This window comes from Bison bison, unplaced genomic scaffold, assembly GCF_000754665.1.
Source record: "Bison bison bison isolate TAMUID 2011002044 unplaced genomic scaffold, Bison_UMD1.0 scf7180017864304, whole genome shotgun sequence".
NCBI classification, from domain to species: Eukaryota; Metazoa; Chordata; class Mammalia; order Artiodactyla; family Bovidae; genus Bison; species Bison bison.
Window position 1 is genome coordinate 6699421 of NW_011494876.1, and position 15027 is coordinate 6714447.

The 15027-nt window shown below is 41.2% G+C and overlaps 1 protein-coding gene across 1 annotated transcript in view; it reads left to right on the forward strand.

Annotated features, from left to right (window-relative positions):
* Positions 1 to 15027, forward strand: part of FHIT (fragile histidine triad) — an 851602-nt gene that overhangs the window by 549721 nt on the left and 286854 nt on the right. The window contains exon 4 of the mRNA XM_010851542.1: positions 1359 to 1388. Within this exon, the coding sequence (XP_010849844.1) occupies positions 1359 to 1388 (30 nt within the window). The remainder of the gene's footprint in view (positions 1 to 1358; positions 1389 to 15027) is intronic.

Sequence of the window (15027 nt, forward strand, 5' to 3'; positions counted from 1 at the left end):
ACAGAGAGCTCAGAAATTAGTTTTCATCCTTTTCACATTGAACTCTCTCCCGTGACAATGTTTCCCCGTTTTGTGCAGTGTAATATTGGCTTCCCAGGTGACTCAGTGATAAAGAATCCACCTGCCAGTACAGTAGATGCAGGAGATTTGGGTTCGATTCCTGGGTCAGGAAAATCCCCTGGAGAAGGGAACGGCTACCCCACTCCAGTATTCTTGCCTGGAGAATTCTATGGACAGAGGAGGTTGGCAGGCTACAGTCCATGGGGTCGCAAAGAGTCAGACATGACTGAGCAACTGAGCATGCATGCAGCCTGGTACTGGGTTGGCCAAAAAAGTCCGTTAAGGGTTTTCTTTAAGATGTCATAAAAAAGAAAAAGTCCAAACAAACTTTTTGGCCAACACAGTAGTTTTGTTTTTCTTTTGTTGTTTCCCTCTTACATGATTTCTTTTGTCTGTAGTTTGTCTGGAGTGCAGATCACAACCCATCAGGTTGACTTTAGGATCCACTAATGGATTGAGAACCAACACGTCTGAAAACCCCTGATGACACAGGTGTGCTTCATCTTGGCTACAGCCAGGCACAAATTCTCACCCAGGTAGTCTGGGTCCTAGGAGTCAAAAGACTTTCCTAAATTTGCGGAGTTCTAGTTTAACTTTGAAATTTCTGATTTTAAAAACAATGCTTGTTCTGCTATTCCAAACCAGATGAGCACTTACTTTTGCTTTATGTCATGGCTAATGACTGGATTTGTTTGCTTATTTTCAACTATTTCAACAAATAGTTTTGTCGAAATAGCTTCAGAAATCCCAGGGGAGAACCCAGAATAGGGAACGAGTCCAGCTAGAGTAACACTTCCACCTTTTCTCTCAAGGTCAGAACAGCTAGGAAGGGCCCACTTTCCCTGCTGTTGCCACGTGAGAGCCCATATTCTTGCTCAATGGATTATGTTTATAGCAGATTTCCTAAATTGAGACTTAAAGTCATCAGACATTAATTAAACTACATCTGGTTTAAAGATAACCAAAAGGTATGATACTTCACCTCCCCAAACATTTCCAGTCTTCCATTAATGGAATTAAAGCCATAGCCAAAAGCAAAGAGCATGAAAAGTAGGAAGGGGGTTGGCTCACTGGATAATTTGTATCATTTTTATACATAACTTCTCACTTACTCTCAGACAGAAATGGAGAACTGTCAGGTTCTACACATTTGAAGCTCATGGTCCCCTTGAGGAAACTATAAATTAACACACAATGAAATTGGATCTAAATTATTAATGGGTGCTATTTCTGAATAAGCAGGAGATACCATCTATCTGTTCTCACCTCTTTTTTTTTCTTTGTTTTCCTGTTTCCAGGATGGCCCCGAAGCCGGACAGACTGTGAAGGTGAGTGCTTATTATGTGCATACAAATTAATAGGGGGTGATTACGAGAACTAATAAAAAATCACACTGAGTCATTTAGAGCACATTACTGTTTCACTATGTTATCTTCGAGGTCAGAGAGACCCTAGGCATTAGAGCCATAAATCCTGACATTATAAACTTTGCCAAGCAATATGTTTCCCATTAGTTTACAAGACATTTACCTTTTGTAGTAAAATGATTATTGTCCAAATGCTCAAACAGAAACTAAATCATGGAGTCCTGAAATGCAAGCCCGAGTCCAGGGAGCTCGTGGGAGGTGGTGTCTGGGGAGCAGCGCAGATGCTGGGTTTGGATTGCTGTGTCTCCGGTGAGGCCGGGGCGCCTCTGACCGCCTTCTGGTTCTGGTTCTATGCCGTCTTTTGTTGCTTTCTAATGTGGAGCAGAGGGCTTGCTCATGTGGTGGCCCCACATTTGGGTTGTCCCCTCACTCCTCGACCCGTGTTCCCCTCTGTTCTCTTTCTCTCCACCCACACACCTACTCTTTTCCTCCCTTGGTACTCAATACCAAAGGTCAACGTGATGTGGTCAGTGGAGCTCAGAACTGGGTTTTAAGTGTGCCAGAAGAGGGGAGGAGGATTTATTGGGAGAGTCTCTGCTTTCTTAATAAAATAAAATAAGAGAATGAAATCCTGGATGATTCTGAAGCTGAGTTTCAGTCTCTTTCATACAAATGCAAATTCCTATGCAGTTACTTCCTAAGCCAAAATCATAGAAAAGTTCTTTTTTTTTCCCCACCTCCATGTTAGAAATCAGAAGCAAGTTTAACTGGGGTGTTAATGTTACATTTTTGTGAAATAAGGTTTTATGGCTTTGAGACTGGCTGTGAGCAAGTAAGGCAATGCTTGGTTCCAAGCGATGCCAGATAAACTTAATGTGCCTTTGATGCTCATCTGCATGTGGCTGTAATGCTTAACACAGCTACCACGGGGCTTTTAACATCGAATCTCTGGGAAGTTCTTTAAGGAGCAAATGTAATTCCTTATGAAAAAAAAAGTTTAGGCTTGCTCCAGACACGCAGTGTGATAAAGATGAATTCTCAGCTTTTCTCAGCCTCTGTGCCTGGCTTCCAAACATGCAAATGGTAAAAAACAAAAACCAAAAAACCCCACAACAGTCTAATAGGAGTAGCTTCATTTTGAAATTGTTTTTTGAAATACAGAGACCCAGTTGCTAGACTTTTAAAAAAACTCAATATTCAGATATAAATCCCCAAACTAGCAGATGAGTTAGATGCTTCCTTCGTGCAGTATCTATTTAATGGAATTCCTTCAGCCACTCACAGTAATGCTGCAAAGGCATAGGAGTAACGGGAGAAATTGAGACCTTGTCAAGAGGCGGGCGCAGGTTGATAGAGTGTACAAATGATACACAGCTGAAATGTGTATGAGTATATGGGTTATACTATCTCAAAACGGTGTTTCAGGATTCTGAATGGAACATTAAAACATTTCCTAGACAAGCAGGCACTGAATAGAGACAAGAGTAGATTAGTGGTTACCAAGGGCTGTAGGAAGAAGGGAATGGGAAATGAGTACTGAGTAAGGGTTTCTTTTGGGGATGATTAGTGGTGGAATTAGTGGTAATAGTTGCGCAACATTTTGAATATTTTTAAAACCTACTGAATTGCGCATTTAAAAATGGTAGCTTTTATGTTATTTGAGTTTTATCTCAATTAAAAATGGCAATAAAACTTAAAAAAGAAGCAAAAAAAAAAAAAAAACCTAACAAGCACCGAATCTAGTATGGCTGACTACCATGGCTGTAGACTCTCTGACTCTAGCAGTGACTACTTTTTCATGTCCCAGTGATCTGGCCAAAATGTTTAATGATTTTGTTAGCTTTGGTGGTGATGATGGAGTAATTTTCAGAGTATAGCACTCAGATATAAATTGTTGAGTGTGGTTCTTATCATTATTACCATTGTATTTTATGTTAAGCTGTTTGTTTTTAGATTACAGTTTTCGGAAATTTTTTACTTTTCTTTACAGTTTTTGGTAGATTATATTCTTTTGGACATCTTTCAGTTGTTTCCTATGTGATCAGAGGATTTCTCCCATATGAATTAGCTGGGCCATCTTAAACCCTTTGTGTAATATTAAATGGCTGAAAGAAACCATCCACATGCATTCGACCCTTGAATAACAGAAGTTTGAATGGTGAGGGTTCACTTATATGGGCATTTTTTCAGTAGTAAATACTACAGTAATACAGATCAGTGGTTGCTGGAATCTGCAGATGCAGAAGTGCATGTATCTGGGCTGACTATAAATTATACATGGATTTTCCACCTTGAGGGAGGTTTGGAACTGTTAACCCCCAGGTTTTAAGAGTCAGCTGTACATACAACTGGGCTTCCCCAGTGGCTCAGCAGTAAAGAATCTACCTGCAACACAGTAGACAAGGGTTCAATCCCTGAGTCAGGAAGATCCCCTGGAGGAGGGCATGGCAACCCATTCCGGTATTCTTGCCTGGAGAATCCCATGGACAGAGGATCCTGGTAGGCAACAGTCCATAGTGTCACAGAGTTGGATGTGACTAAATTGACTGAGCATGCACGTACATACAACTATAATCTCAGTGGATGACAAAGTTTTGAAAACTGTCCTTTTAGAACAAGTCTATGTATCAAAAATTGTCTAATCTATTTTTTCTAAGTATGATTCTTACACTGCTGCTGCTAAGTCACTAAAGTCGTGTACTACCTACCTAAGAATTACTTTTCATGTTACTTTAGTAGAAAGGTTGATTCCATTTTTATTCTAAATCTACTGACTTAGAATCTTTGTGTTTGGGGCTTTTGCGTCTTCACTGTTAACACGCGCATCCTATAAGTCTTCTCAGATTGTAGATATTTACTAATGTTGCTGTTCCACAGTAACTTCCTAGACTAGTTAAAATCACAGTTGAAGTTGCATTGCTTGCTCAGGTGATAGTGATTTAGAAAAAACTTTGGAAATTGCCACATGGCTTCTGAGAGGTCATTGACCTCTGATCCAATGGCAAACTTGGAAAGGATCATATGGGTTTCTTTTCTAAACAGGTTATGCTGCATAGTCCTGCTGTTAATAGAAATAAGTGAGATTAGTGAATTTGTCATATACCTTGGACAACCTTCAGCAGGTCCATGGATCGCCAAGCCTTGAGTGCTCAGTGACAACAAAGAGCATGTTAATATTTCAAGTAAGCAATAATAGAAAAGTTAGCAGAATATTTTAAAGTTCTTACTGCTTTTTTCATTGAGGTCCTTAACCTAAAATTTACCCTGTAAAAAGCATTTCGCAAGTTTTGATAAAGTTTACCAAAAAACAGTTTATTTACCACAATCATGGTATAGAATATTCCCATCACCTTTCCCCCTCCCAAATTCCCCACGTCCCTGTGTGGTCAATCACTCTTCTCTACCTCTTATTCTTGATAACTACTGACCTGTATTCTTTCCCCGTTTCGATTTTTAGCAGTGTCACATACCTGAATTGATACCATATGTAGCCTTTGAATCTGGTTTCTTTACTTAGCATGATGCCTTTGAGATGATCTGTTTTGCATGTATCAGTAATCTGTTCCTTTTTAATAAATATAAGCTTGTTTACATCTGAGGGACATTGGTTGTTTTGGATAATTATAAATAAACCACTAAACATTCACATATTAAAAAAAAAAAAGATAGTATGCGGTGATGGCCCCGTAACCTTGACCCTAGGAAGCCAGAAGTCAGCCCTGCCAGAGAGCAAAACTGCATCGTCAGTATTTAGCTGTTGGGTTTTGTTTTTTAATCATTTTTTTATTATTGCTTTTGGCTGCTCTGAGTCTTTGTTGCTGCACGGGCTTTTCTCTAGTTGCAGTGGGCAGGGGCTCTCTCCAGCTGTGGCGCAGGACTTCTTATTGCGGTAGCTTCTCTCATTGCGGTCCTTGGGCTTGAGAGCACAGGCTCAGTAGTTGTGTTGCGCCGGGCTTAGTTGCTCTGTGGCATGTGGGATCTTCCCAGACCAGGAATTGAACCCGTTTCCCCTGCATTACATGGTGGATTCTTAATCACTCGACCACCAGGGAAGCCCCTAGCTATTGGGTTTTGAAAACAAAATCTGACTGAGCATTTCAGATTTTGAAACTCATACAGTCAAATATTATGAGACAGTATTTGACAACCTGCCATGGAAAATGCAATGACTATTTTGTTCATCTTTGCTTCTGTCTCTTGATATCCCACCTAATGCCTGGCTTCTAAACCATTTTTGTCTCACACTGCGTGGTAATAGCAATGAGCCCAGTAATGGTCTCTTCCTCTGAAGCAACCGTTGTTGTTAGAGGAGGTGCACCACTGAGTGAGCCTCTTGAACATGCTGTCCCTTTAGGATTTTTGTTCTGTGGGCTTTAAATTCTTCTTTGCAAAGAACAAGGTGGACTAGCTTACTCAGAGAGGCATTTGTGACAGGAAAGAGAAATATCAAACTAAAAAAGTCACCTCTTACTTCTCAGCCGATTATTCACTCTCCTGTTTGAGTTTAAAAGTAAGAGGGCACCGTTATCCACCAGGTGATTGGTGAAGCAATTTGAATATCCTACAGGCTTGAGAAATGACCCCTTTTTTCTGGCCTCAACCACGCACCACCATATGTGTCTACACATGCATACATATGTACATATGTATACATATCTTGATACATATCACCATTACAAGGGGCTTCCCATACGGTGCTAGTGGTAAAGAAGCCACCTGCTGATGCAGGAGTCACAAGAGATGAGGGTTCAATCCCTGGGTTGGGAAGATCCCATGGAGTATGAAATGGCAACCTGCCCCAATATTCTTGCACGGAAAATTCCATGGAGAGAGGAGCTGGTGGGGTATGGTCCATGGGACCACACAGTCAGATACAACTGAGCAGCTAAGTGCACAGCACCTCATCATGTACATATACAACCAGATGTTGCTTTAGCATTAGCCCTCCCAGACACCCCCTCCCATCTGAAGTAGCCCTCCTAAGCCCCTCACTCCCTATCCTGTTTGCCATCCTCAACTGAAAACAAAACCCCATAACCTAACAGTTGTGGGTTATGTTTTATTCTAAGACCCTACTGAGGACTATAGCCTGGGAAGACAGCCTCTCAGATAGCTCAGACGAACTGTTCCAAAGAGATAAAAGAGAAGCCAGGATATATAGGAGTTTTACTGGAAAAAAATGTAGTAGAACATCAAAAGATTACTGATAATCACACACAAAAAACCTTCATCTCAGGGTAATGATTTTACTGCTTTTTTATGTATGGGAAGGTGCAAGAGTCTGGCTTGTTGAAATCTCTTTGATACACATCTTTACTATCTAGGGCCAATATCCACTTTTTCTCCTTCCTGAATTCCCCTCAGGGTGCACTGTAGGAGCTGCTGCAATAGCTGATGGCTTAATGGCAGGCAACGTTCTTTGTCCAGGCCTTTTGATTTCCTTCAGGGTCTTCTTCACTGTCTTTTATTTGTTGGTATGTTACTTTTTTTTCCTGTACCATATTGTTTCTTTAGTCCCTGGAGAATGTAAGCTTCTTGAGAACCTGCATTTTGTCATTGTTTACTATGGCTATCTTGGGTGGCATGGGAGGAGGGTGGAGATGCTAATGATAGAACAGATCTATGCTCCTAACTTTATAGAAGCACATGATGTGTTGTATTTCAATGTGCAGTCGGAGGTGTGGGTTTTCTGGAGTTTCTGTCAAGACTCTCCCTTATTCTGCCATCACTGACAAAGACCAGAATTTCCACTAATCCAATTCCCAAATCATACTCGAAAATGTAATTTCAACTAGCCACATTATTAAGGCAATGTTCTGTCCTTTAAAAGAGATGCTACTGAGTAAGTTTAATGTGAGCTTTTAGAGCAATTACTATGTGCGTCCTTAGGTGGGAAAGTGCTTTAGATATATTAAAGAGAGAGATTTATGGCAGGCAGGTAATTTAGAATTTTATAAGAGCTATTTATAAAATATGCTTGCTTACACTCTTCTGTGTTTATGGTGCTTGAATCCTCTACTTAGATATTTAATTTTATAGTGTTAACGCTGTGGGAAGTGTCTCTTATTAACTGTTGATACATTAGTGATTACTTTTTTGAATTGCTTTTGGAAGAACAAAGAAACAAATCCTTCAAAGAAATGTGATTTACAAATTAAAATAGCAATAAACAAGCTCTCCATTCACTGAAGAGTTTCTTTGGTCCCTTCCACAAGATTTGCTGATCTTTGCAATTCATGAACTTAGAGGACATTTTAGCTCTAAGGAAAAGTCCAGGAGCTAATACACTTTGACATCAGTAAGAGGCTCCATAGAAGTTTTAGTTTTATGAGTTTGGGCCAGCCTCTTAACCTCTATGAACATTTATTTCCTCATATTTCAAATGGGGGGAAACCCTAGCAAATATATTGAGTGATGATGAGAAGAAACCAATATGAAGATGGGAATAGAATGCCCAGCCCACCACATCTTATTCCTAGGGCCTTATGCATGTTTCTTTCTTTTTTTATTACTTACTTACTTACTTAATTTTTGGCTGTGCTGGGTCTTCATTGCTTTGTGTGGGCTTTCTTTAGTGACATGATCAGATCAGATCAGATCATTCGTTCAGTTGTGTCCGACTCTTTGTGACCCCATGAATCGCAGCACGCCAGGCCTCCCTGTCCGTCACCAACTCCCGGAGTTCACTGAGACTCATGTCCATCGAGTCAGTGATGCCATCCAGCCATCTCATCCTCTGGCGTCCCCTGCTCCTCTTGCCCCCAACCCCTCCCAGCACCAGAGTCTTTTCCAGTGAGGGGCTATTCTCTAGTCGTGGTGTGCGGGCTTCTCACTGTGGTGGCTTCTCTTGTTGCAGAGCACAGGCCCCAGGGCACGTGGACTCAGGAGTTGCATCTCTAGGGCTCTAGAGTGCAGGCTCAGTGGTTGGGGCACACAGGCTTAGTTACTCCAAGACATGTGTGATCATCCCAGACCGGGGATCAAACCTGTGTCCCCTGCATTCGCAGGCATATTCTTAACCCTTGGACCACCAGGGAAGTCCATGTTTTTGTTAATTTTAATCTTACTCTCAGCTTTCTTGTCCTTAAGACAGGCTAAGGTGTCACTTTATGAGACTGTTTGTGGTATACCGGTTGTTTGCAGCCCTGTCTAGTTCATTTATTCATACAGTAAATTCTCTCACTATTAATTACTGCCTTTTAGCTTACATTCTTGGGGGAAAAAAACCACTTTGTTCTGATCATATCACTTGCCTAGTTTGAACATCTAGTTTGAACTTACAAAATTGACCACTTGAACATTCAGACATCTGCCTTATTACTCGGGGTATGAAATCTCAGCCCTGATAACTTTCAACCTCTGCTGTATCCCTTGGTGGTAATGAGTAAGCTGTGCTCCTGAACCAACAGTGCACTTCACCACGGCTTAAAGTAGGCTTCAATAGGACAGAAACTTGTCTGCCCCCTCTGCTGGCTCAGTAGGTCAGATGTGAGACCCAGGGCACTGCATTTTAACAGACACGGTCAGTGATGTTCATGTACAGATCTCTCCAGGGCAGAGCCACTTAGCAAAGAAGTGATGGGATGTGGAGGGGTGTCCACATAGCAGCTTGCTTTCCAATCCAGAAGAATTTCTCATATTTGGTGTGCAGAGAAAGGAGAAACCAACATCTCAAAAATCAAAATGATTCTTACTTGACTGGTATTTATTATTTTCATCTGGAAAGAAATTTCATGAGAGCTATAATTTGCCAGAGACTTTTATCATTTGATTAAAGACATGAGGAAAATCACCTTGCCTGTGTTTATATCTAATGCCTGTGTCTACTGCTGAAGAATTAGTATCTTCAGGATGCAATCACTTTTATCTTGTGCAGTTGCCTTACAATTTGCTTCTCTGCTCTGAAAATGAACCCAGTTTTCCTGAGTTTGGTAAATCGAAATTCAGTTTGGTGTTCAGGGGATGGGTTGGGTGTACAGGTGGGAGTGGGCACCTCCAATCCCATCCTTCCCGTTGACTTTCCTTCCCTGCCTGGTGATTTGGAGGCAAAAGCCCTCATCCCTGGCTTTCTGGGCAGGAAAGAGAAATGAGCCTGTCTTTCCCCTGTGGGAAAGTTTCTTTCTTCTTTCTTCTTCTAAACCCTTAAGCCCTTCTTTAAGTGAGTATCAAATCACTGAGTTTTTCCATTTCTAATTAGTTAATCTTGAATTGCATGATGCCATGTGGGTCAAAGCACTGAAAGGAAAATTAACCAAACTCTCTGGTCTTCTTCCATTTCTATTTGTTAATTTTCCCCCTGTTCTCTCAAACTCAAGGGCAGCTTAGGTGGATCGGAGGGGAATGCTGCAGATGGAGTGAGGGTGGAAGGGAAATGTCATCAGGACTACACTCCTGATGAAGGGGAAGGACTCTGCAGCCAGATGGCCTGGTTTCCTTCCCAGAGCTAACACCTATCATTTCTATGACTCTTGCAAAAGTCAACCTTTTTAGCCTCATCTATTTATAAGGTTATAAAATGGGGGTCTTAATAGTATCCTGCCTCATAGGGGTGTTGTGAAGATCAAACAGATGATAATACATGTAAATGTCTTTGACATAGCACTTGACACACAGGAAAGTCTCAATAAATATCTGCTATTAGTTTATAATTTTCACTTAATCCTCATGAATCTAAAAATAGGGCATTGATATTTTATACTTAGACTAAGGTTTATGGAGGCAGTCACTTAACAACAACGATAAGAACAAAACACAAGTTACAGATAGGAGAGTTGGGATTCAAACCCAGGCTTGTCTGAAAGCCTGATTTTCCATTTTATCATCTGAGCTGATCCTCAGAACACCTTGTACTCAGTTGCTGTTGTTCAGTTCCTCAGTTGTGTCCGACTCTTTGCGACCCCATGGACTGTAGCCTGCCAGTCTTCCCTGTCCTTCACTGTCTCCCAGAGTTGGCTCAAACTCATGTCCATTGAGTTGATGATGTCATCCAACCAGTTCATCTTCTGTTGCCCCCTTGTCCTCTTGCCCTCAATCTTTCCCAAATGGCATTTGACCCAAACTGCATCAGGGTCTTTTCAAATGAGTTGGTTCTTCGCATCAGGTAGCCAGAGTATTGGAGCTTCAGCTTCAGCATCAGTCCTTCCAATGAATTTTCAGGGTTGATTTCCTTTAGGATTGACTGCTTTGCACTCTGTAAGCATAGCCAAAGATACATAAGGAGATGTTTTGTAAATATTTTGTCTCTCTCAACATAGATTCATCTGCATTGTTTTTCTCTGCTTAGAATAATGTGACTTCCATCTAAAACTACCCAGGGGACTCTCTCTGTAATTTTATTATACAGGTGAAGGTTAACTAACTTAAATGCTACTTTATTGCTGGATGTCAATTTACAGCAGAATTATATGTTTTAGATGTTTAATTTTTCATTAGTGCTACCAAACAAATTCCTTTAGTAATTGGAGGTCCTGACATATAGCAAAGTGGGTATTGGCTGTTAAATTTATTTGGGGATCTGTGACACAAAAATGTGGCAAATATTTTGATGCTTTTTTAATGTCAGTGTTTTACAGGTTTCGGTGGACTATCTTTTCCACCTGATGCTCAGAGTTTGGGGGGTTATTTTAGTCACTGTCAAATCAAATATACTGTGAAAGGCAAAGTGCTTTATAGACCTTAAAGTGCTACGTAAATGTAAGGCATTATTATTCAAACTCACCTTCTTCCCTCTGTTGATGCAGTTGGGGCATTTATTCTCTGTCATTTTGCTGTGAAATACTAGGTGCTAAGTACTAGTAATCGCTGAAGATATTATTCTCTCACTATTTTGCTGTATATGTTTCAGGTCTAGGACAATGTGCATAAAATTCTCTAACTCCATGTAACCACTTCATTTTAAGTTTAAAGTTTTAAACCTGTGACATCTAAATAACTGGCTTGGGTAAAATGTTTATTTTGTTAAAAAAAAATAAGTAGTTAAACTTGTTCCGATGAATCCTGTGACAAGGATTGAATAGTTTGGACTAAATATGAGTGGTCAGTCCAGTCTTCTCAGATGATTAATTTGTTACAGGCCACATTACACACCTTGAATACAGAACAGGGAGTGAAAGGCCCTAAAATAATGGGCGCTTTGGTTGAAACTGGACATTTCAGCTCAAACAGATCCAGACAGAACTGAAAACATTTGTTTCAGTACTCAGTAAAAAGAATAAAATATAAAAGGAGACATCTGTTTGAGTGTAAAGTGTGTGGATCTACGTATTGCTTAGTGAAAGAGGCAGCCCTGTGTTGAGATGCCCCTGGTTTCAGGGCCAGGTGGAAGGGGCACCCTGGCTTGCCCAGGGTGCAGGGACCTTTCACCGCCTACCTAATATGGTCCTGGTTTTCCGTTATATTATTTATAATTTATGAAGAAATATAGAAAACTATCTCTATAATTTTTTATTTCACAGGCATCCCATCAGAAGAATTTTCCACTGGGACATGATTCTGCTCATCCATTCTTTCTTCTGTCTTTATCTTAAGCACATCACTAGTGCTCAGACTTCCTATGTTCAAATCTCTAATTTTGTTGTTCAGTTCTTCAGTCATGTCTGACTCTTTGAAACTCCATGGAACACAGCACACCAGGCTTCCCTGTCCTTCACCATTTCCCAGAGTTTGCTCAAACTCATGTCCATTGAGTTGATGATGCCATCTAATCATCTCATCCTCTGTCACCTCCTTCTCCTCCTGTCCTCAATCTTTCCCAGCACCAGAGTCTTTTCCAATGAGTGGGCTCTGAGGATGGGGCCTCTAAAAAATGGTTTTTGAAAAGTCCCCAATTGATTATGATGGTTACACAGATTTATGAACTGCCATTTTATTTGTGTAGCTAAATATGTTTTGATTCTCAGTCTATGTGACCTAAACTCGCAATTGATTCTGGTGGTTACCCAGATTTATGAACTGCTGTTTTATTTGTTTAATATTAATAAGTTTTGAATTCTTGATCTAGATGACCTAGATTTGATTCTTATTCCCAAATTCATCCTGAATTATTCTGTTTGTCCTTTATGCCAAAGCCATTACTAAAGTAATTCTCAAGGCTTGAAAAGCAGCTGGAAGACTTAAGGGTTTGATGACCAAGCCTGGGTCAGAGGGAAGGCAGGGTAATGAATAATAGACATGGCGAGGTGCAGAGGCGCATACATGAAAGAATTCAAATAATGTCCTTTCCAATGACATCTGAGTGAAAAACATTGGGTTGGTGAGAATGTGTAATGGCTGTGGGGCCAAACACAGTGAGAAATTGTCCTCCAATTTATTTGTGAAGTATGTCAGTGCTGAGAAAGGATAGTTTTGAAATTTTAACCTGATGTGTCACGAAACATCAATCCTACACCTTCAGCCTCATAGCAAATCCTCTTGCTGGAAGAGCTGCTCATCCACCAAGACGAGGGAGAGAGAGACATAAATTGCTAGAAGCCTTCTGAATCAGATTAATCCCACGCCACAGAGGGAAAGGATGAAAATGATGGTTTGCAATCCTTCTGGGCTCATTCAATATAAAGATAATTGGTTTGGCTCTTGTAATGAAAACCCACATTTCTTTCCCCTGTAGTTTTGAATACGCTTTTCTTGTTCCTGATGGTTCATGAAAAATAAACATGAAGTTGTTTAGGATGTTGACCTTGCCTAAAGTGGTTTAGAAGAATAACCAACATAGAGTGAACAAAGTAAACTCCTCACATATTCTTTTACTTTGTGGCGAAATCCATTTATCCTAATGTTCATATTCACATCTCTGCCCCCTGCCCCAGGGTCTGTGTATCAGTGTTTGGTCCCTGAAAAATTTTTTTTCTAATCATACTTGCTAGATGGATGCCCTGAAAATCGCCCAACAGGACCTTTTATTTGTGTTTCAATTCTTCTGTTGGTTATAAATTGTATGAACTCCCAGATGTAATCCAGTTCTAGAAGGGTAATTTTGAGGACACTGTTTAATCTTAGAAGGAATAAATGTGATTCCAAGCTCAGTTCTTCTGTCACATGACCAGGGATGAAACTCATTCTTGAGGAAGAACCTCAGAGCAGGGGATGACTCAGAGAACCCCAGACAGGCACGTGACCTTGAAAGTCCTGTAGTATCTCTGCCTTCCCGTAAATGATCCCCCTCTGTAGCCTTTAAATCGGTCCTACATCCTTCTCTACACCTGGCAACCCAGTGTGCTCTATGGTAGCTGTTTCCAGCCTGGAACCGCTCTGCTCTGTGATTGAGGGTAAGGATTCCCTCGCTGCCAACAGCATCCTGTTACGGCCTCCCAGGAAATGAACATCCTGCCTGCCCGTGCTTTTGTATTGGGTTGACCAAAATGTTCGTTCGGGGTTTGTCCATAACATCTTACAGAAAAACCTGAATGAACTTTCTGGCCAACCCAATATCTAGGATTCATTCTTTAATTCATTCGTCCATTGCCTGCTGTGTTCCACATATTGGTACAGGTCCTGGGAGAACAAGAGGAATGAGGCATAGTCCTTGTCTGTCTTTAAGAACAGGTAAAATAAGGGCTATAAGAGAGGAAGACTAAGAAGGCTGTAGAAGTTGTATATTGTTGTTTACTCACTAAGTCCCATCTGACTCTTTGCAACCCCATGGACTCTACTCCCCCAGGCTCCTCTCTCCATGGGATTCTCCAGGCAAGAATATTGGAGTGGGTTGCCATTTCCTTTCCAGGGGAACTTCCTAGCCCAGGGATTGAACCCATATCTCCTGCAGTGCAGGAGGATTTTTTACCACTGAGCCACCAGGGAAGCACAGAAGTTGTATAGTTCATATTAATTCCTTCTACCTGTGTTGATTGAGTACCTACTATGTTTCAAGCACTTCAGGGAACTGGGATACAATGAGAGGAAAGACTGCCAAGGAATAACTCTCACCTTATTGTCTTTCTCTACATGAAAATGAACAAGTAAAATGATTGCAGATTTTGAGGAGTTTTAGAAAGGCTGTAAATGGTGCTGTGAAAGAGGAGAACATGGGGAGAGTGAGGGGGATGGGGGATGGGGGAATGCGCTGCTTCAGGTAGGGTGGTCAGAACAGGCCCACTGCAAAGGTGACCCATAAGCTGAGACCTGAGGAATGAGCAGAGTCCAGCCAAAGAAAGAGCTGGGGAGGGAAAAACTTCTGAGCCGAGGAAACAGCAGCAGAGATGAGCTTGGCAAAGTCAAGGAGATTGCTGGAGCCTGGGTGGGCAGGGCTTCAGGGTGGAGAGAGAGGTGATGATGGAAGATACGTTTGAAGAGATGAGCAAGATTGTTCTACCGGCATAAGTACAACACCACTGTAAGGAGTCATACTTCTGTTTTTAATGTACCTGTTGTTTGGATTGTATTCTAAGGACAGAGGGTATTTCACCTGTGCTCAGTATCGTGGATCCTCTACAGTGATCTGGCTTTCAAGTTTCTAGGAAGTTGAATAGTTTGGTGTCATATATCTTCTGGGCACTGCTTGTCTCCCCAGAATACTCTCCATACTCTGCTATTTAGCAGCCAAGGAGACAGGATGCATGCGAATCCATCTCTAGCTCCAGGTGCCAACCTCATTTAGTTAATCCAG